This window comes from Pongo pygmaeus, chromosome 19 (genome assembly GCF_028885625.2).
Source record: "Pongo pygmaeus isolate AG05252 chromosome 19, NHGRI_mPonPyg2-v2.0_pri, whole genome shotgun sequence".
NCBI classification, from domain to species: Eukaryota; Metazoa; Chordata; class Mammalia; order Primates; family Hominidae; genus Pongo; species Pongo pygmaeus.
In genome coordinates this window covers 93824446-93851917 of record NC_072392.2, presented here as the reverse complement: position 1 = coordinate 93851917, position 27472 = coordinate 93824446, and the positions used below count along the sequence as shown (strand labels likewise).

The 27472-nt window shown below is 56.5% G+C and overlaps 1 protein-coding gene across 1 annotated transcript in view; it reads right to left on the bottom strand.

Annotated features, from left to right (window-relative positions):
- MYO15B (myosin XVB) overlaps positions 1-26337 on the bottom strand; it is a 39634-nt gene extending 13297 nt beyond the window's left edge. Inside the window, 28 exon segments of the mRNA XM_054455830.2 lie at positions 151-329; positions 413-648; positions 729-824; positions 1622-1752; positions 1984-2041; positions 2698-2757; positions 3398-3491; positions 7593-7750; positions 8000-8117; positions 10233-10357; positions 10468-10513; positions 10600-10715; positions 10951-11028; positions 11982-12107; positions 17003-17134; positions 17349-17444; positions 18953-19085; positions 19166-19224; positions 19337-19450; positions 21071-21232; positions 21373-21486; positions 21612-21675; positions 21832-21935; positions 22200-22311; positions 22660-22734; positions 22890-22999; positions 23217-23280; positions 23664-26337. Coding sequence (XP_054311805.2) covers positions 151-329; positions 413-648; positions 729-824; positions 1622-1752; positions 1984-2041; positions 2698-2757; positions 3398-3491; positions 7593-7750; positions 8000-8117; positions 10233-10357; positions 10468-10513; positions 10600-10715; positions 10951-11028; positions 11982-12107; positions 17003-17134; positions 17349-17444; positions 18953-19085; positions 19166-19224; positions 19337-19450; positions 21071-21232; positions 21373-21486; positions 21612-21675; positions 21832-21935; positions 22200-22311; positions 22660-22734; positions 22890-22999; positions 23217-23280; positions 23664-25840 — 5137 coding nt within the window. The 5' untranslated portion in view covers positions 25841-26337.
- Positions 26338-27472: the final 1135 nt, after the last annotated feature.

Here is a 27472-nt window from a genome sequence, read left to right as displayed (position 1 = left end):
TTTCAAAAGCAGGACAGAGGGGAGGGAGATCAGGGTCACTGAGGACAGGGCAGCAGGAAGGCTGGGGCAGGAAGGGGTTCCAGGGAGGGCAACGGGGTAGGGCTGGCCCCACTTCAGGCCTGGGAAGCCTCAGCCAGAGGCAGCCCTCACCGCTGAAGGTGAACACGTCCAGCGCCATGCGGCCCCGCCGCCATCCGGCCAGCCACTCCAGCTGGGTCGGGGGGTGGGCCCGAGTGGCCCCCGAGGCCAGCTGCGACTGCTCCAAGGCCCACAGCAGCTTGTGCTGGCACAGCGCTGCCATGCCCCTGGGGGCCTGGTCAGACACGAACCTGCAGGGCGCGCACAGGCTGCAGTGGAGGCAGGGTGATCCAGCGACCCCACCTGCCAGGCCCCTACCTCCCAGGCCCCTTACTTGAGCAGCGGCTTCTGTAGGACAGGCAGTGGGGGAAAGGCGCTGAGCAAAACAGCCATGAGGGCCCAGCCACGCTGGCTCTGCTGTTCATCTGGGTTCTGCCATAGCTGGGCCACCAGCTGGCTAAAGAGCTCATTCCGCAGCCCTGGCCGGCACTGCCCCTGCCGCACCAGGTATGTGCCCATGGTCTGCCTCTGCCAGGACTCCAGGGATCCGTCCCCCAGGAGCCGCAGCATCTGCCGACACAGCCGGGTAAGGACAGGACGTGCAGGGCTCCCAGGCGCCCATCCTGTCCCTTCTCCAATGTGTCACTCACCACTTTGTTGATGTCCAGGGCATGCTGAGGGTTCTCTCCGTCCAGCTGGGTTAGGGGCTTCGCCAGTGGCTGCCCCGGCCTGGGCAGGGACGGCTCCTGCAAGGAAGGAAAGGGCTCAGTCCACGCTCGCCAGCTGTTAGACAGCCCAGGGGAGCCCCACCAGAGCAGGCACCTCGGGAGAGGCAGAGGGCTGGACAGAAATGCATCTTAATGCTTTTTTTTTTTGTTATTGTTGTTGTTGTTGCTGAGGCAGAGTCTTGCTCTGTCACTCAGGCTGGAGTGCAGTGGCACAATCTCAGCTCACTGCAGCCTCCACCTCCCAGGTTCAAGTGATTCTCCTGTCTCAGCCTCCTGAATAGCTGGGACTACAGGCGCATGCCCGGCTAATTTTTGTATTTTCAGTAGAGACGGGGTTTCACCATGTTGGCCAGGCTGGTCTCAAACTCCTGACCTCAGGTGATCCACCCACCTCAGCCTCCCAAAGTGCTGGGATTACAAGCATGAGCCACCATGCCCAACCTGTATGTGCAGTTTTGAACCTGCATTTGTATTTACTGTTGAAGTCTGGACAATTTCCCTTGTCAATAAACATTCTTTAAGGTCATGACTTCAAAAGCAGAGCACTACCGCAGGTACAACAAAGGTGTGGCATCGTGGATCTAAATAACGTCTCCCATTCAATAACACCAACTGTTATCGCCAATAACCCTCTATGGTGAGACAATTACATTCAACGGTTATTTTCAGAGCAATTCAGCGCTATTGACAGCCCCAAAGGCTGGGGAGGGAGGAGGGAAAGAGCTGACAGCAGGGAAAAAAACGCAGCGTCTGCCAGGCAGGTGCTAACTCAGAACGGTGAGGCCAGTGGGAAGAGCTTAGGCCTGGACGCCCACCTGAAAGCCAATGGCGACGAAGCTGGAGAAAGGGAATAGGTCAATGTCTGCTGGGAGAGTCAGGCTGGGCCGGGCAGGAACCTCAGGCGGCAGGCACTCGGTGATGCTCCCAGCCAGGGCATCCTGATGGCCTGGGAACAAGCACCGGGAGGCAGGCAGCCCAGGAACACCCAGGTGTGGTACCTGGCCCTGGGACCACCTCCACCCCTCACCATGAGCCATCAGCCCCTGTCCACAGGGACCCGAGCGGTGAGCTCAAGGGAGCCTGGAGCATCAGAGGGAGGAACCACAAGGGACAGACACACCCCACAGTAAAGGGACTGGAGAGGGGATCTTAACAAGAGGACACCAACAAGACTCACCTTCCGCCGTCTTCAGCATGACGGCCAGCTCAGCCGGGATCTCCAAGCGCCCCAACTCCTGGCAGAGGGGACTCATTTACCCAGGATCCACAGGAGGGGCCTAGGGACCAGTGTCCCTCCCCACACCCTCACCCCCAAGATTATAAACATCCCCTCCAAAGACCACGGATTTTTTTTTTTTTGAGGCAGGGTCTCACTCTGTCACCCAGGCTAGAGAGCACTGGTACCATCATGGCTCACTTCAGCCTTCACTTCCGAGGCTCAAGCTCAAGCGATCCTCCCACCTCAAACCTCCTGAGTAGCTGAGACTACAGGCATGTGCTACTGTGTCCAGCTAATTTTTATTGTTTTTGTAGAGATGGGGTCTTGTCATGGTGCCCAGGCTGGTCTCAAATTCCTGGGCTCAAGCAGTCCTCACACCTCGGCCTCAAAGTGCTGGGATTACAGGTGTGTGCCACCACGCCCAGCCAAAGACCAAGGATTCTGACCCTGGACACTCGAACAAACAGAGCCCCAAAGACCCTCTGAGGGAAACCAAGAGCCAAGGGCACCCCGGTCCTCTTCTCAGGAGGTGCAATGCATGGCCCTGAGGGACAGGACCCATAGTAGCACCCTGGCGGCCCTCTAAGCTGTCCCAGTCTCAGCAGGTTCATAGCCCCATGTAAAACCCCCCAATAGCCCCATGTAAAACCCCCCACTTTCCAGGCCACCTACCATGCTTGGCACTCTCTCCAAGGCCCTTTCGCTGCTGTGCCAGCCCTACCAATGCCCAAGCTGTTGGAAGAGATGTGGGAAGAGCTGATGCCTCCCATGTGAGTCACCTGGGGGCACCTCCCCAGCTCTGAAGTTCAGCTGTCCCCTCCTGCCCCTGGGAGGGTCTCAGCAAAGGAGCGAGAACAGATCAGGAGGGGCCAGCCACCCCTGGCCCTCCAGGGCCCTCACCAGCCTTAGCGCTGTGGGCATCTGTGCCCATCTGCCAGGGCACCGGGAAGAGGGCAGGAAGAAGGGAAGAAATGGTCCCAGGGGACAAAGTCCAGCCAGGGAGGGGCCAGAGAGGGGGTAGCACGTGGGCATTGACCTTTGAGCTGCTTTATAGACCTTAGATTGGAGTCATCATGCAAAAGAGGGGAGCAGAAGGGGCCCAGGGGAGGCCTGGAGGGGATGGGAACCCCAGGCAAGAGGGAAGAGCCAGGCCCTGGGGAGAGTGCGCAGGGATGGAGGAAGACAGCATCTCCCAAGGGCCCCGGCCTACCCCAGCCGGGGGGAAAAGGGATGAGTTCAAGAAGCACTGTGTCCGAAGCTGCAGCCCTTGTGAGGCTGGGCTGAGAGGGTTGACGCTGCTGGGATTTGGCCAGCTCGGCCAGCTCAGGCAGCCTGGCTTCTACCCTGAACTGCCCCACCCAAGCCCCTGCACCTGCAGTCTCTGCCGCCTCCGGAGCAGGGGCTGGGCCACCAGCAGGATGGTGTTCAGCTGTCCCAGAGCTGCCCGCCGCCGGAGGTACCGCTTCCTGGAGGCCGGGAAAGGGCGGGGGCGAAATGAAGAGTCCACACTTATGCTTCCTGCCTGGCACCGCCCGGACATTCATGTAAAAACTGACTTTGGACCAGAGAAGCCCTGGACGCTTCACAGAAACGACAGGAAAAGAACAGGATACTTCAAAAGAAAAGCAAGGGTTGGGTGCGTTGGCTCATGCCTGTAATCCCAGCACTTTGGGAGGCCGAGGCGGGTAGATCACGTGAGGTCAGGAGTTCAAGACCAGCCTGGCCAACGTGGTGAAACCCTGTCTCTACTAAAAATACAAAAATTACAGCACACCTGTAATCCCAGCTCCTCAGGAGGCTGAGGCACGAGAATCACTTGAACCTGGGAGGCGGCGATTCAAGTGAGCCGAGATCGTGCCATCGCACTCCAGCCTGGGTGACAGAGCAAGACTCCGTCCGGAAGGGAGGAAGGGAGGGAGAAAGAAAGAGAAGAAAGAAAGAGAGAGGGAGGGAGGGAGTGAAGGAAGAAGGAAGGAAGGAGGGATGGAAGGAAGGAAGGGAGGGAAGGAAGGAAAGAGAGAGAGAGAGAGAGGAGGAGGGAGGAGGGAGGAGGGAGGAGGGAGGAGGGAGAACAAGTAAATTGAGAGACTGTTTAGCCTGAGGGATTAAGATCTGACTCTCTGACTCTGGGCCTAGAATACCTGGGTTCAGATCAGTTCCCCATATGCACACTGACCAAAAAAAAAAAAAAAAAAATCATTTCCCTTAGCTTGGTACGGTAGCTCATGCCTGTAATCCCAGCACTCTAGGAGGCTGAGGAAGGAGAATTGCTTGAGACCAGGAGTTCAAGACCAGCCTGGGCAACACAGCAAGACCTCATCTCTACAAGAAATATTTTTTAAATTAGCCAGGCATGACGGCGTGTCCTTGTAGTCCTAGCTACTTGGGAGGCTGAGGTAGGAGCTATGATTGGGTCACCGCTCTTTAGCCTGGGTGACAGAGTCAGACCCTGTCTTGTTTAAAAAAAAAAAAAAAAGAAAGAGCAGCAGAACTTATTAAAAAGTAACATCATTGGCCGGGTACAATGGCTCATACCTGTATCACACCTGTAATCCCTGTACCTTGGGAAGCTGAAGTGGGAGGATCACTTGAGACCAGGAGCTTGAGACCAGCCTGGCCAACACGGTGAAACCCCGTCTCTACTAAAAATACAAAAAAGGCCAGGCGTGGTGACTCACGCCTATAATCCCAGCACTTTGGGAGACCGAGGCGGGCAGATCACGAGGTCAGGAGTTTGAGACCAGCCTGGCCAACATAGTGAAACTGTCTCTACTAAAAATACAAAAATTAGCTGGGCATGGTGGCAGGTGCCTGTAGTCCCAGCTACTTCATAGGCTGAGGCAGGAGAATCGCTTGAACCCAGGAGGTGGAGGTTGTAGTGAGCTGAGACCAAGGAATTGCACTCCAGCCTGGGCAACAGAGCGAGACTCCATCTCAAAAGAAAAACAACAACAACAACAACAACAAATTAGCCGGGCTTGGTGGCCTATGCCTGTAATCCCAGCTATTCCAGAGGCTGAGGCACGAAAATCACTTGAAACCAGTAGCTGGAGGTTGCAGTGAGCTGAGATCACGCTGCTGCACTCCAACTTGGGTGATAGAGCAAGACTCTGTCTCAAAAAAAATTAAATAGAAAAAAATAATAAAAAATAAAGGCCAGGTGCAGTGGCTCATGCCTGTAATCTCAGCATTTTGGGAGGCTGAGGTGGGTGGATCACCTGAGGTCACGAGTTTGGGACCAGCCTGGCCAACACAGGAAAACCCCATATCCACTAAAACCACAAAAATTAGCTGGGCTTGGCGGCAGGTGCCTGTAATCCCAGCTACTCGGGAGGCTGAGGCAGGAGAATGGCTTGAACCCAGGGGGCAGAGGTTGCAGTGAGCTGAGATGGCACCACTGCACTCCAGCCTGGGTGACAGAGCAAGATTCCATCTCAAAAATTAATTAATTAATTAAGAAATAAAAACGGGCAGAGGAGAAACAGACATTTCTCCAAAGAAGTGACTCTAATGTCTGAGATGCTCAATGTCATTAGTCCTAGAGAAATGCAAATCAAAGCCATAATGAGATGCCACTTCACACCCACTAGCAGGGCTATGATTTTAAAAATGGGAAATAATAAGTACTGGCAAGGATGCAGAGAAACTGGAACCCTTGCACATTGCTGGTAGAAACATAAAATGATGCAGCCACTATGGAAAGCAATTTGGCAGCTCCTCAGAAAGTTAAACATAGAATTACCATATGATAGAATTACCAGCACTTTCACTCCGAGGCTTATACCCCAAAGATTTGTAAACAGACTAGAACAGGCCGGGCGCAGTGGCTCACGCCTGTAATCCCAGCACTTTGACAGGCTGAGGCAGCTGGATTGACTCAGGAGACAGGAGTTCAAGACCAGCCTGGCCAACATGGTGAAACCCCGTCTCTACTAAAAACACAAAAAATTAGCCGGGCGTGGTGGCGGGTGCCTGTAATCCCAGTTACTCAGGAGGCTGAGGCAGGAGAATTGCTTGAACCTGGGAGGCAGAGGTTGCACTGAGCTGAGATCGAGCCACTGCATTCCAGCCTGGGCGACAGAGCGAGACTCCATCTCAAAAAAATAAATAAATAAATAAATAAATAATAATAATAATAATAATAATAAATTATTTATTAACCCTCAAGCCCGGAACTGAATGAATTTCTGACACATGCTACAACATGGATGAACTTTGAAACATTATGTTAAGCGAAAGAAGCCAGTCGTAAAAGGAAATATTGTATGAGTCAACTTACAGGAAACATCTGGAATGGGCAACTTCATAGAGACTCAAGTAGACTGAAAGTTACCAGGGGCTGGGGGTCTTGGGGGGAATAGTTACTGCTTAATGGGTCCAGAGTTTCCGTTTGTGGGATGAAAACGTTTTGGAAATAGATAATGGAGATGCCTGGCTTCCCCGATGTTCTCCACTGTCTTCACTTTATTCTCAGCCCTCGAGTTACTCTCTGGGAAGATCACTGGCTGCTCTACCATCTGAATCTGACTCCCCACCTAGCCTGGGAGGCCCCGTCTCTGGCACCCCCAGCTCTATCGCCAGCATCTGGCCCAGGGCAGATGAGGCAGAAGGTCAGCCAACAGCTGTTGGAGGAATGTGTGAAGACAGGCTGTGAGGGCAAATAAGAGATGATTAGGTGAGAAGTGGGAGAGTGGTGTTATAAGACAGAAAAGTCTAAAGTCACTGCAGGGTGAAAGTCTGGCCTAAATTGGGCTGGGGAGGTAGTCAGGTCCTTAACAACATGATTCATGCTTTGAAAAGATGACTGTAGCCAGGCACGGTGGCTCACGCCTGTAATCCCAGCATTTTGGGAGGCTGAGGCGGGAGGATCACCTGAGATCGGGAGTTCGAGACCAGCCTGACCAACATGGAGAAACCCCGTCTCTACTAAAAATACAAAATTAGCCAGGCATGGTGGCACATGCCTGTAATCCCAGCTACTCAGGAGGCTGAGGCAGGAGGATCACTTGAACCTGTTAGGTGGAGGCTGCAGTGAGCTGAGATCACACCATTATACTCTAGCCTGGGCAACAAGAGTGAAACTCCATCTCAAAAAAAAAATTAGTTGAGTGTGGTGGCACAAGCCTGTAATCCCAGCTACTCGGGAGGCTGAGGCAGGCGAATCACTTGAACCCAGGGGGCAGAGGTTGCAGTGAGCTGAGATCGCGCCATTGTACTCCATCCAGCCTGGGCAACAAGAGCAAAACTCCATCTCAAAAAAAAAAAAAAAAAAAGATTGTTCCCACAGTGTGGAAAACAGACCAGAAAAGAGAATGATAAAGGAGTCAGGACCACAGGTTCAGGTGGTCTCAGTAGGTAATGAGTTTCTCGTGGCTGGGGTATTCAAGCAGAGGCTGCATGGGTATGGGGGGGAATGCCGTCAAGGAGAGTCACATGCCGATGAGATGGCACTGGGGCAGGATGACTTGCCTTGAGGCTCTATGTTTCCCCAACCCTGCCCCACCACCTGGAGGACGTGCCCACGGCCTCACCCCCTCACTTCAGCCCTGGCTCCAACGCCTGCAGACCTGGCCTGGAACCCACGCACGCGAGCCTGCATCCGGGGCAGGATGCGCTGGCGGGAGATGCGGGTGTGGAAGCTGCGGTGCAGGTTGACCAGGGCCTGAGAGCGCTGCTGGTCCCGGAGCTCCTCCAGCCGCTGCCAGCCCTTTTCCAGCAGCAGGACCTGTGGGGCAGAGGAGTAGGCTGTAGGCAGGAACCACGAGCCAGCCCTGCCTGCTCTCCTCCTCTGGTCTCAGCCTCCTCCCTTCCAGCCAAACCATTTGTTCTTCTTGCCCTGCCGCCCAGCCCTTCCGTCTCCCACCACTTGGACGGATCCCCAAGTTTGGATCCTGGGTTTGTCCCTTTGGGCCCAGAATGCATCTCTCCTTTCCCATTCATGCTGCCCTCTGCACACAGGGATACACACACCCACCTTGGTGGCTCCAAGGTGACAGAGAGGTGATTCGGCCCCCAGCACCTGGCTCAGGACGGCACCACACTTCTCCCGGTCAGAGAGGTCTTCCTGCCCTTCTGACCCCAGGGCCCGGAACCTGCTCCAAGGATGGAGCTGAGATCAGAATAGCCAGAACCTCCTTTTACACTTTTTTTTTTTTTTTTAAGATGGAGTCTCTCTCTTTCGCCCAGGCGGGAGTGCAGTGGCGCTATCTCAGCTCACTGCAAGCTCCGCCTCCCGGGTTCATGCCATTCTCCTGCCTCAGTCTCCCGAGTAGCTGGGACTACAGGCACCCACCACCGCACCCGACTAATTTTTTGTAATTTTAGTAGAGACGGGGTTTCACCGTGTCAGCCAGGATGGTCTCAATCTCCTGACCTCGTGATCCACCCGCCTTGGCCTCCCAAAGTGCTGGGATTACAGGTGTAAGCCACCGCGCCCGGCCTTTTTTTTTTTTTTTGAGACAGAGTTTCACTCTTGTTGCCCAGGCTGGAGTGCAATGGTGCAATCTCAGCTCACCACAACCTCCACCTCCCAGGTTCAAGTAATTCTCCTGCCAGCCTCCCGAGTAGCTGGGATTACTGGCATGCACCACCACGCCCAGCTAATTTTGTATTTTTAGTAGAGACGGGGTTTCTCCATATTGGTCAGGCTGGTCTCGATCTCCTGACCTCAGGTGATCTGCCTGCCTCGGCCTCCCAACGTACTGCGATTACAGGTGTGAGCCACCACGCCCGGCCCTTTCACACTTGCTGTGCAACACCCTGAGCCCCTCGGTATTTATTCCATTTCTAGATCATTAAAAAATTTGGAAAGTGCCTGCTCTATGCTAGGCGCTCAGCTGGGGGCTGAGACACTGCAGCGAACTTGGGTAGGGAGGGTCTCTGTGCTGGAGCTCAGGGGGAAAACAGGTGAACACGGTGTGCGCAGGAGACATAACGGCTGGTTCTGGCCCACGGGAGCAACGGGAATGTGGTTCCCAAGGCCTTAGTCTCCTCGCCACCCAACACAGTGGGTCTCAGGACAAGTTTGTGGGAGGGAGGGAGGGAGGGAGGGAGGGGTGTGGCAGGAAGGGATGGGTGGGGGAGTGTTGAAGGACATTTCACAGGTCCACATCATGGTACCAGTTTGGCTCAATGGACACTCAGTAGTTAGTCTGTACCAAGCAAGCACTGTGCAGGTTCTGGGGATGTGGTCACGGGATGCCACAGCGCATCGGGAATGGCACAGATCAGCAGACCTGGTCTGTGCTGGGTGGAGAGTTGTACCTGGAGGTTCCTCTCACCCAGCTTCCGGGCTCAGGGCTTCTTGTTGGAGGTGACAATTGCTGTAGCTGGTAGGTTTCCAGATGGCAGAGACAGAATGTGCCCCGCCCTGGAGCTTCTCAGGATCTGACTCAAGGCTGGGCACACCCATCCCTACTGCCTGCCTTTTGCTCAGTCCCCCAACCAGGCCATCCCCATTGCCAAGGCCGTCACAGGCTAAGGAGGTCCGCAGAGCCCTGGGGTAAGGCTGCTGCTCCTAGCAGCTGCCCCCTCCCTTCTGAGGCAGCCACCAGCCCAGCTCAAGCTCAGCTGCACATCAGTGAGGTGTGACTCCACCTGCTCCCTCTGTCCCTGTCCTTGGGGGAAACTCCAGCCCTTCAGAGGATTCCCAAGAGGCCATCCAGTCAATAGCCAAAGGCCAGATAGGCAAACACCAAAACGGACAATGCCACCAGCTTTTCTTTGAGGTTTCTGAACTCTGAGAACAGAGCTACCTCCGGGGTTCTTGGCAGCTCCGTGTGCACCCCGCCCCTCCCCGCCCCTCCTGCCCTTCTGAGAGGCTCTTTTCTCACTCCGTCCCCCCCTCCCATCTCACTGCTTCAGCCTGCACTCCCTGGACAGCTGCTGCGGGCACTAGACCGTGAGCCCCGCCCAGGGCAGGTACTGCTCCCACCTGATCTCTGGTGCCCAGGCATCAGCACAGGAGAGATTTGAGGAGAGAAGAAGAAATGATGAATGCATGGAGGGATGGTGAATGGTAGAAGAGAGCGAAATGAAGAGAGAGAGAGAGAGAGGGAGGATGAGAGGACGAGGAGAGAGAGGGAGGGTAGGGTGCTAGGCCCAGTCCTGGGCAGAGTGAGTCCATCTCCAATCGGAAGGACCCCCGGGGCTGCCGGTCACTCCCGGAGGCCTCCTTGTCAGTCCTGCCCCGAGGTGCTGGGCCCCACCTGGCCAGGAAGGCCTCGAAGGGCACACGCACGGGGAAGTTGGCACTGCGGGTGCCCACGGCCTCCAGTATGGCTGCCTGGTGCAGTTGCTCTGTCACATGTCCCACGTCAAAGAGGCCTGGAAGCTGTGGCCACAAGACAGAGCCAAAGACAGCTGGAGTCAAGGGGCCTGGAGCTGTGGGTAGGGAGGTGCAGGGCGGGGGAGGGCCCTGAGGCCAGTTGCTGGGGAGCTCACCTTTCCAGGGTTAGGGGTGAGGCACTGGATGAAATAGACATGGCTCCTGATGAGGGAAAGAGGGGTCACTTGGGCACAGACCAGCGCCCCATACAACTCCCTGGGGTCTGGTGTGGCGGGCGCTGTTCTCACCTGCCCAGCCGGGCTATGAGGTCCTCCAGGGCCTGCTGGAAGCGAGAGGCCAGCGTGGGTCTGCCTCGCCCTCCCCTGGACTGGGGCTCTGCCTCCTGGAACAGGCTGCCCACCAGCTGTGAGGGTGAAGGGCTGAGCCAGCTGCCCACTGGGGTGTGCCCATCCACCCTGCAGCCCGGGAGAGCCAGAAGGGACCAGCCCTCGGCATCCAGACCCTGGCAAGCTCAGCCCATGGCCCAAGGTGCCGGGGGCTTGAGGGCCAACCCTTGGGCAAGAGCGCCCAGGGGGAAAAGGACAGAATTGGGGGACAGAGTATGGAGCGGGTGGAGGCCTGGAAGGGCAGATGGGCACCTGGAGCTGGCTCTGGCCAAGCATCTCCACCACGGCAGGGTCCAGCTGATCCCGGTTTCTGTTTAAAAACTTGTGAACCTGCAAGACGCCATGCAGGTGCGGAGGGGAGTGGAGAAAGGGAGGAGAGCAGGAACCAAGCAGGGGAGGCTGGATATGGAGGAGAAGAATCTACCCTCTCCCCAGGTGACCTGAAAGGCTGCCTTCGTGTTTCCAGTCCTTTACCTAGCCTTGGGTCTGCCACTGGACTTTCCATTCCACCCCATGGAAAGGTCCAGTCCCCAGCAACACTACACTCTCCCCACTGGGGCCTTAACCTATGCTAGTCAATAGGTTGACTAGACAAGAATGTTGTCTGTCTCTCCATGTTAAATCTATTTTGACTTACATTTTCCTAGCTTTCTTGAACTCCTTGTATTTCTTTTTTGGGGGGCAACTCCTGGGTAGTTTGTAGTTTTTCTTCTCCAAGCAAAGTGTGCCATCTCCTCCAGGGAGAACTGATTCTCCCTACTGCCCTTCCCTTTATTCCAGCCCCCATTCCCCCACCCCCAGTTCCTCTCCTCCTGGGGCAGGCATGCATGCAGCTTCTTGGTAGGCATAGAACTCAGAAGGGGGAAGGGAAGTCCATTCAGTGAGCACCTACTATGTGCCAGGCACCTGCCAGGCCATCTCCACGTTACTACATCTCACCCTCACAGCAACACCAGAGCTTAGGTCTCCATGCCCATTTTACAGGTGAGGAAATGGAGGCTCAGAAGGCAAAGTAAACTGCCAAGGTCATCAGGTCCCATGCTTGTGCTCTGCCCACTTGTCTGGAGGGTCCCAAGGCTTCCACTCCCTGACCCCATAATTGTCACCTAGAACTCAGTAAACTGTGCTCAGAACTGAGCAGGGCCCATGGCTCAGGTAGGGACAGGTATCCAAACCTTGCAAGGGGCCTCCCCACACCCACTCCTCGACACTGTGGGTGACTCAGCTTGGGAGGGGACACTGCCCTCGCTGATTCACCCTGGTCTGTCCCTGAGGCCAGGTACCTGGTAGGTGACAGTTCCTGCATAATGTCGCACGGTGAACACGGGCAGGGGCAGCCGGGGCTTGGCATAGCTGGGGTGGTCACCATGGTGATAGTGGCTCTTCTGGAGGAAGGTGTGGTCTGTGGCCTAGGAGAGCAGCCATGAGCTCCCTTCATGCCGCTGCACAGGCTGTCCTTCTGGATGGCGCCCTCTCCCGGTGAGCAGGAGTTCTGCCTACACTGACTACAAGGGTAGGTTTGGCTTTGTTCCCCAAAACAAGCGCTTTGGGAGGCCAAGGTGGTCGGCTTGTTTGAGGATAGGAGTTTGAGATCAGCTTGGGCAACATAGTGAGATCCCGTCTCTACAAAAAATTTAAAAATTGGGCCAGGCACGGTGGTTCACGCATGTAATCTCAGCACTTTGGGAGGCCGAGACAGGCAGATCACAAGGTCAGGAGTTCGAGACCAGCCTGGCCAACATAGTGAAATCCCATCTCTACTAAAAATACAAAAAATTAGCCAGGTGTGGTGGCAGGCGCCTGTAATCTCAGCTACTCAGTAGGCTGAGGCAGGAGAATCACTTGAACCCGGGAGGCAGAGGTTGCAGTGAGCCAAGATGGCACCATTGCACTCCAGCCTGGGTGACAGTATGAGACTCCATCTCAAAAAAAAATAAAAATAAAAATAAAAATTAGCTGGGTGGGGCCGGGCGCGGTGGCTCATGCCTGTAACCCCAGCGCTTTGGGAGGCCAAGGCAGGTAGATCACCTGAGGTCAGAAGTTCAAGACCAGCCTTGGCCAACATAGTGAAACCCTGTCTCTACTAAAAATACAAAAAAATTAGCTGGGCATGGTGACTCATGCCTGTAATCCCAGCTACTTGGGAGGCTGAGGCAGGAGAATCGTTTGAACCTGGGAGGTGGAGGTTGCAGTGAGCCGAGACCACACCATTGCACTCCAGCCTGGGCAACAAGAAGCAAACTCCGTCTCAAAAAAAAAAAAAAAAAGAAAGAAAAAAGTAAGATTAGCTGGGTGGAAGGACTGATTGAGACCGGGAGCCTGAGGCTGCAGTGAGCTACGATGATGTCACTGTACTCCAGCCTGGGTGACAGACTGAGACTCCATTTCTAAAATAAATAAAGTACTTAAACCAAAAAAAAAAAGAAATGGGGATGGGGTGCTTTAGTACAGATTTAGCAATCATTCCTGGGAGAATAGTCCCACAATCACATGTGCTTTTAAACAAGTCTTTCAAAGATCACTTTCAGGCTGGGCGCGGTGGCTCATGCCTGTAATCCCAACACTTTGGGAGGCCGAGGCGGGCGGATCACAAGGTCAGGAGACCAAGACCACGGTGAAACCCCATTTCTACTAAAAATACAAAAAGTTAGCTGGGCGCAGTGGTGAGCGCCTGTAGTCCCAGCTACTCGGGAGGCTGAGGCAGGAGAATGGCGTGAACCTGGGAGGCAGAGCTTGCAGTGAGCCAAGATCGTGCCACTGCACTCCAGCCTGGGCGGCTGAGCGAGACTCCACCTCAAAAAAATAAATAAAAAACAAAAATAAATAAAATAAAATAAACGAGTCTTTCAAAGATCACTTTCATGCCAGGCGCGGTGGCTCACACCTGTAACCAACACTTTGGGAGGCCGAAGCAGGTGGATCACGAGGTCAGGAGATCAAGACCATCCTGGCTAACACGACGAAACCCTGTCTCTACTAAAAAATACAAAAAATTAGCCGGGCGTGGTGGCGGGAAACTGTGGTCCCAGCTACTCGGGAGGCTGAGGCAGGAGAATAGCACAAACCCGGGAGGTGGAGCTTGCAGCAGTGAGCTGAGATCGCGCCACTGCACTCCAGCCTGGGCGACAGAGCAAGGCTCTGTCTCAAAAAAAAAAGAAAAAAAAAAAGAAATAAAGATGAGGAGCTTTAGTACAGATTTAGCAATCATTTCTGGGAGAATAGTCCCAGAATCACATGTGCTTGTATTTATTTATTTTATTATTATTATTATTATTATTATTATTATTATTATTATTATTTTGAGACGCATTTTGCTCTGTCGCCCAGGCTGGAGTACAGTGGCGCGATCTTGGCTCACTCCAAGCTCCACCTCCCGGGTTCATGCCATTCTCCTGCCTCAGCCTCCCGAGTAGCTGGGACTACAGGCGCCTGCCACCGCGCTCGGCTCATTTTTTGTATTTTTAGTAGAGACAGGGTTTCACAGTGGTCTCGATCTCCTGACCTTGTGATCCGCCCGCCTCGGCCTCCCAAAGTTCTGGGATTACAGGGATGAGCCACCGCACCCGGCCTACATGTGCTTCTAAACAAGTCTTTCAAAGATCACTTTCAGGCTGGGCGCAGTGGCTCGTGCCGGTTAATCCCAGCACTTTGGGAGGCTGAGGCGGGTGGATCACGAGATCAGGAGATCGACCATCCTGGCTAACATGGTGAAACCCCGTCTCTACCAAAAATAAAAAATAAATAAATAAATAAATAATTAGCCAAGCATGGTGGCGGGCGCCTGTAGTCCCAGCTACTCGGGAGGCTGAGGCAGTAGAATGGCGTGAACCTGGGAGGCGGAGCTTGCAGTGGGCCAAGATCACGCCACTGCACTCCAACCTGGGCAACAGCGAGACTCCGTCTCAAAAAAAAAAAAAAAAAAAAAAAAAATCACTTTCAACAAGTAACTCAGTTGGGAATGATAGTAGGAGTCAGTTAAAACACACATACACAAACATACACAGTAACTCAAGGACAGGTGCAGTAGCTCACGCCTGTAATCCCTGCACTTTGAGAGGCAAAGGTGGGAGGATTGCTTGAGCCCAGGAGGTTGACACCAGCCTGGGCAACATAGGGAGACCCCATCTCTGTTTTTTAAAATATAAAAATAAAACTAAAAAGTGATTTGGTTGGACGCTATTTTACTGAGCTAATGCACATAAAACAGCAAGTGCATGGGGGAACTTGCCTAATATTATGTAAATGAGAACTTGGGTTTGGGGTAACAATTCCAGGCTCAGCACCCACCTCGGACTCAGAAAATGGTACATGTCACATAACACAGACCTAAGTGATATTGCTGAGCCCTGGAAAACCATGCTGGGGGATTCCAAAAGTGATCTTGGGACCTCAAAGACACTCATGACAAGTTTTAACAAAATGTTATGAAATGTGAACTGGGAGAAACAATCATTTAGAAATTAACACTCTCTTAATTATCCAGTACAAGATTTTACATAAGTATTAATAAATGAACCTTATATATTATATATTAATGTGACCTGTTATATATCAATATATAGTATATGAAGACATGTATTACATTAATATGACAGTGATCAATGAACTATTACAATAACATTTGACAATTTTACCATTATTTTTCACCTTTCTTTTTTTTTTTTTTTTTTTTTGAGACGGAGTCTCACTCTGTCGCCCAGGCTCACGCCATTCTCCTGCCTCAGCCTCCCCAGTAGAGCTGGGACTACAGGCGCCCACTACCATGCCCGGCTAATTTTTTGTATTTTTAGTAGAGACCAGGTTTCACCGCATTAGCCAGGGTGGTCTCGATCTCCTGACCTCGTGATCTGCCCACCTCCGCCTCCCAAAGTGCTGGGATTACAGGCGTGAGCCACCGTGCCCGACCCATTTTCTTTTCTTTTTTTTTTTTTTGAGACGGAGTCTTGCTCTGTCCCCAGGCTGGAGTGTAGTGGCACAATCTCGGCTCACTGTAACCTCCACCTCCCCGGGTTCAAGCGATTCTTCTGCCTCAACCTCCCGTGCCTGGCTCACCTTTCATTTTCAACCACTAATTGGGAAAATGGGGGAGGGTCGCCCCATATTCAGAATCACATTATATTGAGCTTGCACAGAAACTCCTGCTCCACGTTCCAGCCTCAGTTCCTAGAGGCTCTTGACGCCCCCCCAACTCTCCCTGCCCCACACACCCACCCATGGAGCCGGACAGGGGTGATCTTGTATTTGGCTCTGCGTTTTTGGTTTGTTTTTTATAATTAATTAATTTTTTTGAAACAAGTTCTCACTGTGTCACCCAGGCTGGAGTGCAGTGGCATGATCATGACTCACTGCTTCCTTGACTTCCTGGGCTCAAGCAATCCACCCACCTCAGCCTCCCAAGTAGCTCTAACTATAGGCTCGCACCACCACACCAGGCTAATTTTTGTATTTTCTGTAGAGACGGGGTTTTTTCATGTTGGTCTCGAGCTCCTGGGCTCAAGAGATCCACCCACCTTGGCCTCCCAAAGTTCTGGGATTACAGGCGTGAGCCACCGAGCTTGGCCAAGGCCTGTTTTTTTAAATGAACATTTCTCTCCTGCTGCACTGCGGGCTGTAAGAGGGGAGAGACTGGGTCTAATTTTGTTCACCTTTTATTCTTAGCACAGTTCCTGGCACAGTTATTCATTCATTCATTATTTCCTTAATACGTGCTGCAGATAGAGCTAAAACCCTTCACACGGGCACCCGCCCTTGTGGAGCCCAGTCTGGCGCGGGAAGGAGTCAGTGAATGAATGGACACTGTGACTGCATGTGGACGCTCGCTGAAACGGGAAACAGGGACGAGGCTGCTATTTAAGTCCGAGCAGGCAGGAGGCAGTCAGGAAGCATTTGTGGAATGGGGGACACGGTGCCCTGGGGTTTGTCCCCGACCGGTCAGAGGCCTCAGTGGCCACCTGGCCACAATTGTGAGGGACCTGCAGAAGCCCTTCATGAGCCCCGTGCAGTCCCCGCCACCTTGCCCATCAGGCACTACTGTCCCCCTTCTGTGGCAGGTACGTGAGGAACCTCAGAGGCCAGATGTCATGCTCAAGATCACCCCGAGACAAGATGTGAACCCAGGTCTGCAGGAGCCCAGGGTTCTTCCCCTTTGCTGCTGCTGTCCCAGGCCATGCTGAGGAACTGTGGGCAGGGTCTCTGGATCCCATAACCTTGTCCCCTCTGGGAGGCTCTGCCAGCTACAGCCTGGACACCCAGGGCCTCCACTCCTTCCCGACACTGGGTGGGGGGTCACCGTCCTAGCCCTTACCTGGGACAGCCATGTCTGGGCGTCCAGGATACTCAGGAGGCTGTGGGGCTGATCTACCAGGAGGTCTAGGCAGGACTCCCTCGGAAGCTGAGGGACAGGCACCCAGGACAGCAACTCCCGCCGACACTCCTCCTGGGAGAACAGCCGGCATTTGGCCATTTTGCAGGAGCAGGGATAACCCTCCCACCTTATAGAATAGTATATTGAGGCTCAGAAGACTGACACACCTCAAGGAAAGGGGCCTTCCAGGCAGAGCTCTCAGTTCCCAACTTTCCTTCACCAAGGATGGCCTCTGCCTGGGCAATGCCTGAGCGGCCCCTGCCACGTCCACACCCAATCCTCTTACCTCCTCCTGGGCCAGCAGCATCTGGCTGGAGAAGAGCTGTAGGCGCTCGCTGGCGAGGTTGTTGCACAGTTGCTCCAGGCCATTCACCCGCAGGGCCTGGGGGCATGTGGCAGTGACGTGGGCACATGGGGCTGGCAGGGGCCAGTACACAGGCCTGTGCCCTCCCCCAACCCCAGAGGCTTCCTTCATTCTGGCCAGGGCACAGGGATGAGTAATACCCAGGGCTGATGCCGTGTAGCCAACAGGGTCAAGTCTAAGGCTCTGGCACAGCACACGGGCTACCTCAGCCCTGCCCAGCCACCGGTCCCTCTAGCTGCCCACACCCCTGCCCTCTGCTGCAGCACTCCTGCGAGCCTTTGGGCCTCTTGTCACGGCCATCCTGTGGCTTGGAAGGCGCCTTTCCCTACTAAATAGCAGGCTGGCTATCAGAGTCCCGCATCCTCATGCGCAGGGCTCCAGGCTGCTGCCTCCAGGAAGCCTTCTAGCCTTCCTCCTATAGGAAGTGCTCCCTCAACACTCTCCTAGGAAGCTTCATGCAGCTTTGTGCACCCTTGAAACACACACACAGGAGCTCAGATGCACACAGAGGCCAACATCACCACCAGCCTCAGGGTGGGCACAGTCACAAGGACACACTGGAGTATAGGACAGAACAGGGGGCCATGAATAGTGCCCGTCCAGGGACTGAGGGCAGGGGCCACCTCCTCTCTCTCCAGCCCCCTCCTGGCTGTCCCGAGGCGGCAGGATCCTCTGTAAAGGGGTGCAGAGCCTCTGCCAACTCAGAGAGACTGAGGGACTCTCCCTCTTCCCTTTCCTCCTGACGTGGGGGAAGTGGGGCTGCAGGCGGGCCCACCCTGGGGCCTCTGTCTTCCACTGCCTTTGAGACTCCTGTGTCTCTACAAGGCCACGGAGGACAGGCCATGCCGAAGGCAGGACCGGCCAGAGTGGGACAGAACGGCTGCCCCGGAGCACATAGCTCTCTCATGGACTATCTCTATTAAGCCTCTGAAACTCACAAGGTAGGTCCTGCTGGGATTTCTACTTTACAGACGGGAATGCTGGACCTCAAAGGTTCATCCACTTGCCCAAGGCCACACAGCTAGTGAGTAGCAGGACCACTCAGAGCCTCTGCTCTGTCTGCTGCACTAAGCAACTCCTCCCAGCAGGAGGACAGCACGGGCCAGGGCTGGGGCTTGTGGTGGGCTCCAGCCATCCCAGAGAAGCGAGGAGCGCTCCCGGCCCAGGCTGCCCAGCCCAGGACCAGAGAAGGGAGCAGCGACCATGCCTGGATGAACGTGGGTGTGGGGCAAGGGGCATCGTCCTCTGGAGGTGAGTGGAAGCGAGAACTCCAAGGCGCGCAGCCAGCCCTAGTCCTCAAGAGATTCTAAATCCCCAGAGGCAGCCCGACTCCTTTTCCTCTCCATCCCTGTACCCCATCCCAGCAGGCTCAGCCCAGCAGATGCAGAAGGAGCCCTGAAGGCGCCCTGCCAGACAGGCAAGCACCTCGCGAGCGCCCCCAGGGAGAGCTGGAGCTGTGGGGGTCCCAGAAATCCATCAGAATTGTATGGGTGCCCCCTTTCCTGGGCCCCACCCCAAGGGGTGACCTCAAAGCCGTAGGCATCCACGACAGTGACGGTGCCAATGCTGCCTCCCTCCGCTGGTGGTGCCAGCCGTGCATTGGTCCTCCTCAGAAGCCGGTGGAAGAGGCGAGAATACAGGGCCTTGGCCAGGGCATCCCTGTAGGCATGGTGGGTGGGTGAGCCACGTAGAGCCGTGCCTCGGGCCCTGCTCTGACTCTCACCCATCTCTAGGGCCACCTGGCATCAATGGCGCTTTCCACGGGCAGGGATCGCGAGACCTGGCCATAGGGCGTCTCCTGGAGGGCAGAGGAGGCACAGCTGGTATGTCAGGCCCGCAGCCCTCATGGTGCTTACTCAGCCTGTGAGTTGCCCAGGCCAGGCCCCTCTCCCCAGGACCCTTGGGCTCACCGTGACCCTCCTGGTGACAGCCCCCTCCAGGCACTCTGGTGGTACCCGCAGCAGCCGGGCTGCTGTGTGGATCTCGGCCCAGCTAGACACAGCAGCCACCTCCTGGGACTCCCGCTACACAGAGACGGAGGGACAGGGAGATCTCTGCTTCAGGAATGGACACACTCCCCAGGCAGGGCAGGCCGGGCTTTGCCTGGCAAATGGCCCTGTCACCCAAAGGGGAGATATGTCACATGAGGAGATCTGGGCCATTAGGAGCGAGGCTATGGTTCTCAGGGCCCTGAGTTCGAGTCCTACTTTCCCTCTTCGCTGGCGGACAGTTCTGGCCAGGCTCCTTCCTTCCTGTGCCCCATGGCCTGACTGCTAAAGGGGAAGCAGTAACCCTTGCCAGGGGGTTGTCTTGCAAACTAAATTAGAAAACAGATGCAAAGTGATTTACACAGTGCTGGGTACGTAACAGCTGCTTGCTTGATTTTTTCTTTTTTTTTTTTTTGAGACAGGGTCTCACTCTGTTACCCAGGCTTGAGTGCAGTGGCACGATCAAGGCTCACTGCAGCCTCCACCTCCCAGAATCAGGTAATTCTTCCACCTCAGCCTCCCCAGTAGCTGGGATTACAGGTGCATGCCACCATGCCCAGCTAATCTTTTTTTTTTTTTTTTCTTCTGAGACTGAGTCTCGCTCTTGTTGCTCAGGCTGGAGTGCAATGGCGTAATCTTGGCTCACTGCAACCTCCACCTCCCAGGTTCAAGCAATTCTCCTGCCTCAGCCTCCTAAGTAGCTGGGATTATAGGCAGGTGCCACGACGCCCGGCTAACTTTATATTTTTTAGTAGAGATGGAGTTTCACCATATTGGTCAGGCTGGTCTCGAACTCCTGACCTCAGGTGATCCGCCCATCTAGGCCTCCCAATGTGCTGGGATTACAGGCATGAGCCACCACGCCTGGCGTGTTTTTTTCTTTTTCTTTTCTTTGAGACAGAGTCTCGCTCTGTCGCCCAGGCTGGAGTGCAGTGGCACAATCTTGGGTCACTGCCACCTCCGCCTTCTGGGTTCAAGCAATTCTCCTGCTTCAGCTTCCCTAAGTAGCTGGGACGTGCCACCACACCCAGGCATGTGCCACCACACCCAGCTAATTTTTGTATTTTTAGTAGAGACAGGGTTTCAGCATGTTGGCCAGGCTGGTCTCAAACTCCTGACTTCAAGTGATCTGCCCGCCTTGGCCTTATCTTTTGATATTTTTTGTAGAGACAAGGTTTTGCCACGTTGCCCAGGCTGCTCTAGAATTCCTGGGCTCAAGTGATCCACCCACCTCGGCCTCCCAAAGTGCTAGGATTACAGGCGTGAGCCACCACGGCCAGTGTTTTTTTTTTTTTTTTTAATAGAGATGGGGTTTCTCTATGTTGCCTAGGCTGGTCTCAAACTCCTGGCTTCACACGATCCTCCTGCCTCGGCCTCCCAAAGTGCTGGTATCACAGGTATGACCCACCATGCCTGACCATAGCTGCTCATCTAATGCCAAATGTTCTTAGGGGTGGCAGCTTAGAGGCACAGACGTTGGGAGAGTGGAGAAGCTCTATGTCTCAGCTTTCTCATCTACACAGTGGGGATCTACCCGCTTTTCAGGGCAGCCCAGCGCTCTGTAGTCTCCTGCACACGAGCATTTGGCGTCATTACCACTGCCCTGATTCTGCAGACCCAGCACCCCAGATGGCCTCTGCCCACGGGGGAGCCCACCTCTGAGGAGGAGAAGCAGATGTTGCCCAGCTGCAGGACGGCGGCCAGCACAGCCCAGATGGCATTCAACTCCTCCGGGCACAAGCCAAGCCCCTGCAGTGCCTTTACCAGCCCCTCAAAGTCCTGGGCATCCTCCTTGCCTTGGAGCCTGCAGGCCTGGCCCTGCGGAGCACACCAGGGGTGAGGGGGCAGGGCCTGCCACTCCATAGCCTCCCTCTACTCTGGCTACTTCTCAGACCTCTGGGCCGAGATCTTCCTCTGGGCAGGCCTTATCCCCATCGCACCACAAAGGCTCCCCCTACCTGGTTGAGGTAGTAGTAAGTCTCCGGTCCCTGCAGGGAGAGCCGCTCCTGCTCTATGGAGTCCAGCCCTGCCAGCAGCTCGTAAAAAACATGGAAGCTCCGCTCAGCCTGGGCCTTGGGGGCAAGACTGGCTTAGGGGCTCAGTGCCCTAGGGGCTTAGAGGCCACACCCCGACAGTGGCACCCTCTGCCCTTCCTACTCTGGGAACGGGGAGGGGTGGATAGAAGGGCTGCCCTTACCTGAAACACCACCCTGGAGGTCTCAAGTAGATAATGAGACACAGAGGCTCCCACGAGGACCCCTCTGTGGGCACAGAAGATGGGTGTGAGTGCCCAGGATGCAGACCACCCAGGGGCCCCATGCAGAAGAAGCCCTACCAGGGTCTGGACCCCAGGGAAGCAGACCAAGGACCCAGCAGGGTAAGTGATTGTAGATGCCCCGGGCAACCCTGCCACTCACTGCTGTAGGTAGAGGCAGAAGACCTGGCCGAAGCGGCTGGCATTGGCATTGAGGATGGTCTTGGCATGGCCAAAGCTGCTGAGTATGGGCAGCACATCCTCCACCTGTACAAGGAGGGGTGTTCAAACTTCCCTGGGCAGCAGTAGCCCCCACCAGCAGGCATCCCAGCTAGGGGCAGGTCCAGGGAGGCGTCAGTCCCATCAGAAAGGGCAGTGCCTGCAGCTGACCCCAGGAGACGCCAGAGGCCTGAAGACCACCCCTCTCCTGGCTGAAAGGAGAAAGATGGTCCCTTGGACATGGTCAGCTGTCCCCTGGAAGGAGACAGATGGCCAGCTCAGCCCATGAGGTGCCTCCAGCCTGGCCCTCACCTGACACTCTCGGTTTCCCGTCTGATCCTGCTCCAGGCTGCTTAGGAACTGCATGATCTTTTTGGCGGCTTCTGTCTTCCCTGAGCCACTGTGCCCACTGCAGTGGGAGGAGCTAAGGATGTGTTGGTTGGTAGGGTCTCCAGGGAGGGGCACGTAGGACCACCCCCAGTGAACCCAGGAAGTCGGATGTGCCACCCAGAAGTGACAGCTAGCCTGGAAAGACCCCCATAAATGTGGAAAGATAGTCCCAGGGCATGGAGAGACCTGACAGAAAAGAAAAAGTCCCCAAGATGCCACATTCCAGGGGCTCATGCGATGATTTCAGCTGGGAGCTGAGGAATCCAGAGCTGTAGCCCGGCAATGGAGCATACCAGTGGCTTCCAGTGAAGACCTCAGGCCCCGCCCCATCAACCCTCAGTGTGGCCCATGGGTTCAGCCACGCAAGAAGGCCACCACTCACCACAGGAGGATGCACGGGTCCTGCCCAGTATTCTGAGCTAGGTCATAGGCTGATGCCACGATGGCAAAGATGTATCTGAGGGAGATGAGAAGGTTGCCAGACATGGGGACCTGGGACCCTCCGAGGTGTAGCAGAGGTGCTCACAGGCCCCGGGACCTCAGTCAAGGGGACATGCAGGGACTGGGCTGTCTGGGAGGTGAGCAGAGGGTCAGCGGGGCAGAGTCACATACGGAGTGGTGCTGAGGGCCTTCCTGGGGTGGTAGCTTGCCTGGACCTCAGGTGAAAAAAGAGGCAAGGGCCGGTGAGGGTTCAGAACGAGCAAGAGGGGCCCCCCAAAGGTCTGGGGAGGAAAACAAGCTCTCATCAGAGTGTGGAAGGAGCAGGGGGAATGCAAACAGAGCCCAGCCCCCCAGTCCCGCTCTGCAGGGCTCCAGAGAGGGTTCACCGCCCAGCCCGGGGAGGAAGAGGAAGGAGAACCTCCAGGGGTGCCAGGGAGCCCTCTGTCCCCAGAGGAAAGGGGATCCCGGCCCACCGTCCCTCCCCGTGGCTCCCCATACATAGATGCGGCCCAGGTGAAATCTCTTCTTGAGGCACAGCAGCACAGAGCTGTCACACACCAGCCTGTGGAGACAACAGGGTGGAGGCATGACAAGTTGTGGCTGCAGGAGGTTGTGGGTTAGTTCTGCCACCCACTGCAGGGACACTGGCAAGTCATTCAACCTCCCAGAGCCTGATCCATAAAATGGGGGCTGAGCTGTCAAGTAATGGGGAGGCTACAAGTAGGGCTGGCGCTGACCCAGAAGGAAGCTTTGTACTAATTAGAAAGGCAGTCCCGGGGACGTAGCACCTGTTGCCCCTTACCTGCCCCCTTCCTGCCAGGAGGGTTCAAGCCCATCCTTCTGAGGATTCAATAAGGGTCTACACGCAATTCATAAAGATAAGCGCAGGGTGGGTGTGAGGAGCTGTGAGCCGGGGATGGCAGCTTTGGCACCGCGCCTGCTCACCGCAACCGGGCCAGGTCCTCCATGTCTTCCAGGTCGTCTCCGAGGCTCCTGCCCTTGGCACCGGGGAAGGGTGGCGCCTCCAGGCCCGGCCCGAGGCTCAGCTCCAGGTCCCTCTCCAGCACCGCCTCGTCCTCATCCTCGGGTTCCCACAGCTCCCTCAGGGACCCGCGGAGGCCCGGGTCTCCCTCCTGCTGCAGGCGGGTCTCCAGGGCGAGTCGGGGTAGCAGCACGGCGGCGCCAAGCCTAGGACCCTCGCGGGGGCCGGAGCCCTGCGCCCAGTGCACCGGGGGCTCGTCGTTCAGGGTCTCTAACTCCGCCTCACTGCTGGAGCCGCTCTCGTCGAGTGAGGGCCCGTCGGGTGCAGTCGGGGCAAGGAGGGAGCCGCGACGAAGCCCGGACACCCCTTCCCCACTCGCCCTGCACCCCTCACTGTGCCCCCCCGCCCCTGCACGAGGCCAACCTCGGCCTTCCCCCGTGGGGGCATCTGCGGACGCTTCTTCAGAGCTGCGGCTGCTCGACGCCCGCGCTGCCCTGTGGATCCTGGGGAACACGACTGCGAACTTGGGATCTGGAGTCTGGTCCTCCTGATCGAAAGGGTCGTCGGGGACTGGGCTTGTCGGGACCTGCGGGGAGCGGCCGCCAGGGGGAGCCCTCGGCATACCCCCCAGCCCTGCTAAGCCAGCCAGGCGCAACGCTAAACGGTGCCGCAGCCCGGGCTCAGGGCCCCGCCCCTCGTCCCCTCTCTCGTGGTCCCGGCCCTCGTCCCCTCTCTCGTGGTCCCGCCCCTCGTCCGCTTTCCCGCGGCCCCGCCCCTCGTCCGCTTTCCCGCGGCCCCGCCCCTCGTCCGCTTTCCCGCGGCCCCGCCCTTCGTCCGCTTTCCCGCGGCCCCGCCCCTCGTCCCCTCGCTCGTGGTCCCGCCCTTCATCCGCTTTCCCGCGACCCCGCCCCTCGTCCGCTTTCCCGCGGCCCCACCCCTCGCTCGCCCGTGGCTCCGTCCCCCGCCTCTCGCCCTCTGGCGGCCGCCGCCGCAGCCGTAGCCGCCGCCGCAGCCAGCGCAGGAGGCCCAGGGCTCGCGCTACACTCAGGAGCCGCTCCTTGAGGCCAGCGCGGCGGGGGCCCACGGCCTGGGAAGCGGCGCCTGGCGGGGGCCTCGCGAGGAGCCTGCGGACCACCAGGAGGGCCGCCAGCGGGGCTGGGTCCTCCGGCCCCGCTTCTGCTGCGGCTCCCGCTTCGCCCTCGCCTGCTGCCGCTGGCACCTGCCCCGCCGCCTTTCCGACCTGGTGGCGCGGAGCCCGGGCCATCGAGGCCTGCATTGTTTCTGACTCGGCGCCCCGCTGCGCCCGGTTGTCGCTCGCGTCCTTGGCCGGCCCAGTGTCCCGAGGAGCCCGCGAGCTGCCCTCGAAGGTCCTGGAGACCATAGCTGCCCGGGAGCCCCGTCCGGTCCCCAGCGGACTCGAGTCGGAGTCCCCCCCGGAATGCTCGCTGGCTCCCAGGGGCTCCGTCCCCGACGACCCTTCCCGGCCCCGGGTATCTGCGCGGGGCCAGTCGCTGTCCAGGCCGTCGCTGCTTGGCTCCAGCGCTGACTCCGGCCCGGTTTTTGTCCCCTCCGAGCCCACGTCCGTAGGCTCCGGCGTGGGCCGCAGCTCCCGGGCTCTGCCGCTCTGGCTGCCGCTCTCCTGGGCCTCGCGGGTTTCGCTGTCCGGACAGGAGCTGCCTCCGTCTCCACCCGACGTGTCCCCATTAAGGCTCCTGGGCGTCCGGCGGCCCCGCCGAGCCGAGGGCCCCTTATCTTTCCGCTTCCTCCTACGGCGGCCGCCCAGCCCTTCTCCTCGGGAGAGGCTTTCCTCCAGGCGCCCCCCGCGGCGGCCCCTGGGCCCGCGTCCCTGACGCTGAGCGCTGCCTTGCCTCTCCTGGGTTTTCGGGGACAGCCCAGCCCCTGGGCGTCTGCAGCCGCCGTTCTCCTCTGCAGTGGGCTTCCTGCGGCCACCAGCGGTCCCCTGGCCCCCGGCGGTGGCAGGCTCGGCCGCCGGTCTCGCCCTGTCTGCCTGGCCGCGGTCGGATCGGCGTTCCCGGCTGGGCGCGCCGTCTGCGCTGGCCGACCCCGACTCCTGCTCCCCTGAGGCCGGCCTCCCGGGCCTCTCCAGGCGCTGGGGCGCTTTGCGCTGGTTCCTGCCCATGGCTGGCCCAGAGGAGACCGGCTTCCCGACGCCGAGGTCCTCTCCCCTCCCCGGGGATTTGACCGCCCGCGGTCTGTGCAGTGCATCACCCGGCTCTGCTCTTGCAGGGGCTACAGGCTCCTTCTACTCCCCGAGGTGCCCGCCTTACAGGACCATCAATAATGCAGAAGGCGGCGGGTCCTGACCCCCTCGGCCAACAATGGAGTAGAGGCGCCCAGGAAACAGGAGACGCTGCAGCTGCGGACAGGGCAACCGTGCCGCCGGGAGGTGCTGCCAGCCAGGCCAGCCTGGCACCGCGCCAGACTGAGGGGGCCCATGCTCCACTCCCACCTCAGTGCTTGCCCAGCAAGGAAGGGCCCAGAGAACCTGTCTGGACTTTTTCCTTCTGAGGGTTCCAAGGGACTGGGGCCAGGCCCACCCTGGCGCACGGCAGCACTCCATGAGTCGCTAGGGTTTTTGTTCTTTTCAGTTGTGGAATAAATACAATTTACCGAAAAGTGCATAAAACATAAATGTACATCTTGAACTGGTGTAAAACATGCCTGTCTACCTCCTTGGAGTTGTGGAACAGAACCACACCCCATACATTCCTGATTGCCCCAATGTGTGTGTTTTTAAAATATCTATTTTTAAAACAGGTAATACGTTCACATCATTCAAACATCCAAACATTACAAGATAAAAGTCTCCCATTTCTGACCCTCAGCGTACGTACTCAGTGTTCCCCTGAGGTTACCCATTTCTGTATTTCCTTGCAAAACTTTCCAGGCTGGCCGGGCGCGGTGGCTCACGCCTGTAATCCCAGCACTCTGGGAGGCCGAGGAGGGCGGATCACGAGGTCAGGAGATCGAGACCATCCTGGCTAACACGGTGAAACCCCCGTCTCTACTAAAAAATACAAAAAATCAGCCGGGCGTGGTGGGGGGTAATTAGCCTGTAGTCCCAGCTACTCGGGAGGCTGAGGCAAGAAAATGGCATGAACCCAGGAGGCAGAGCTTGCAGTGAGCTGAGATCACACCACTGCACTCCAGCCTGGGCGACAGAGCATTTTGTTTGTCTCAAAAACAAACAACAAAAACTTTCCATGCAGACAAAAGCAAATATATTTTTCCCGTTTAGCACAAGTGGCAGCTTCTGTAGCTCAGGGGTCTCCACTTTGCCTTTTTCACTTAATGTAATCTGGTGATTTCATAATAATACCATTTAAAAGCCAGCCTGCATTCCTCCCTTCTCTCCTCCCTCTCTTCCTTGCAAATAAATGCACCATGGTTGAACCAATTCCTTATTGATAGGTTTTTACATCCAAAGTGGATCCTGGCCAAGTGAGATGGCTCATGCCTGTAATCCCAGCATTTTGGGAGGCCGAGGTGGGCGGATCACCTGATGTCAGGAGTTCGAGATCAGCCTGGCCAACATGGGGAAACCCCATCTCTACTAAAAATACAAAAATTACCTAGGTGTGGTGGCGCATGCCTGTAACCCCAGCTACTCGGGAGGCTGAGGCAAGAGAATCGCTTGAACCCAGGAGGCAGAGATGATTGCAGTGAGCTGAGATTGTTCCACCCTACTCCAGCCTAGGTGACAGAGCAAGATTCGCTCTCTTAAAAAAAAAAAAAAAAAAAAAGGTGGATC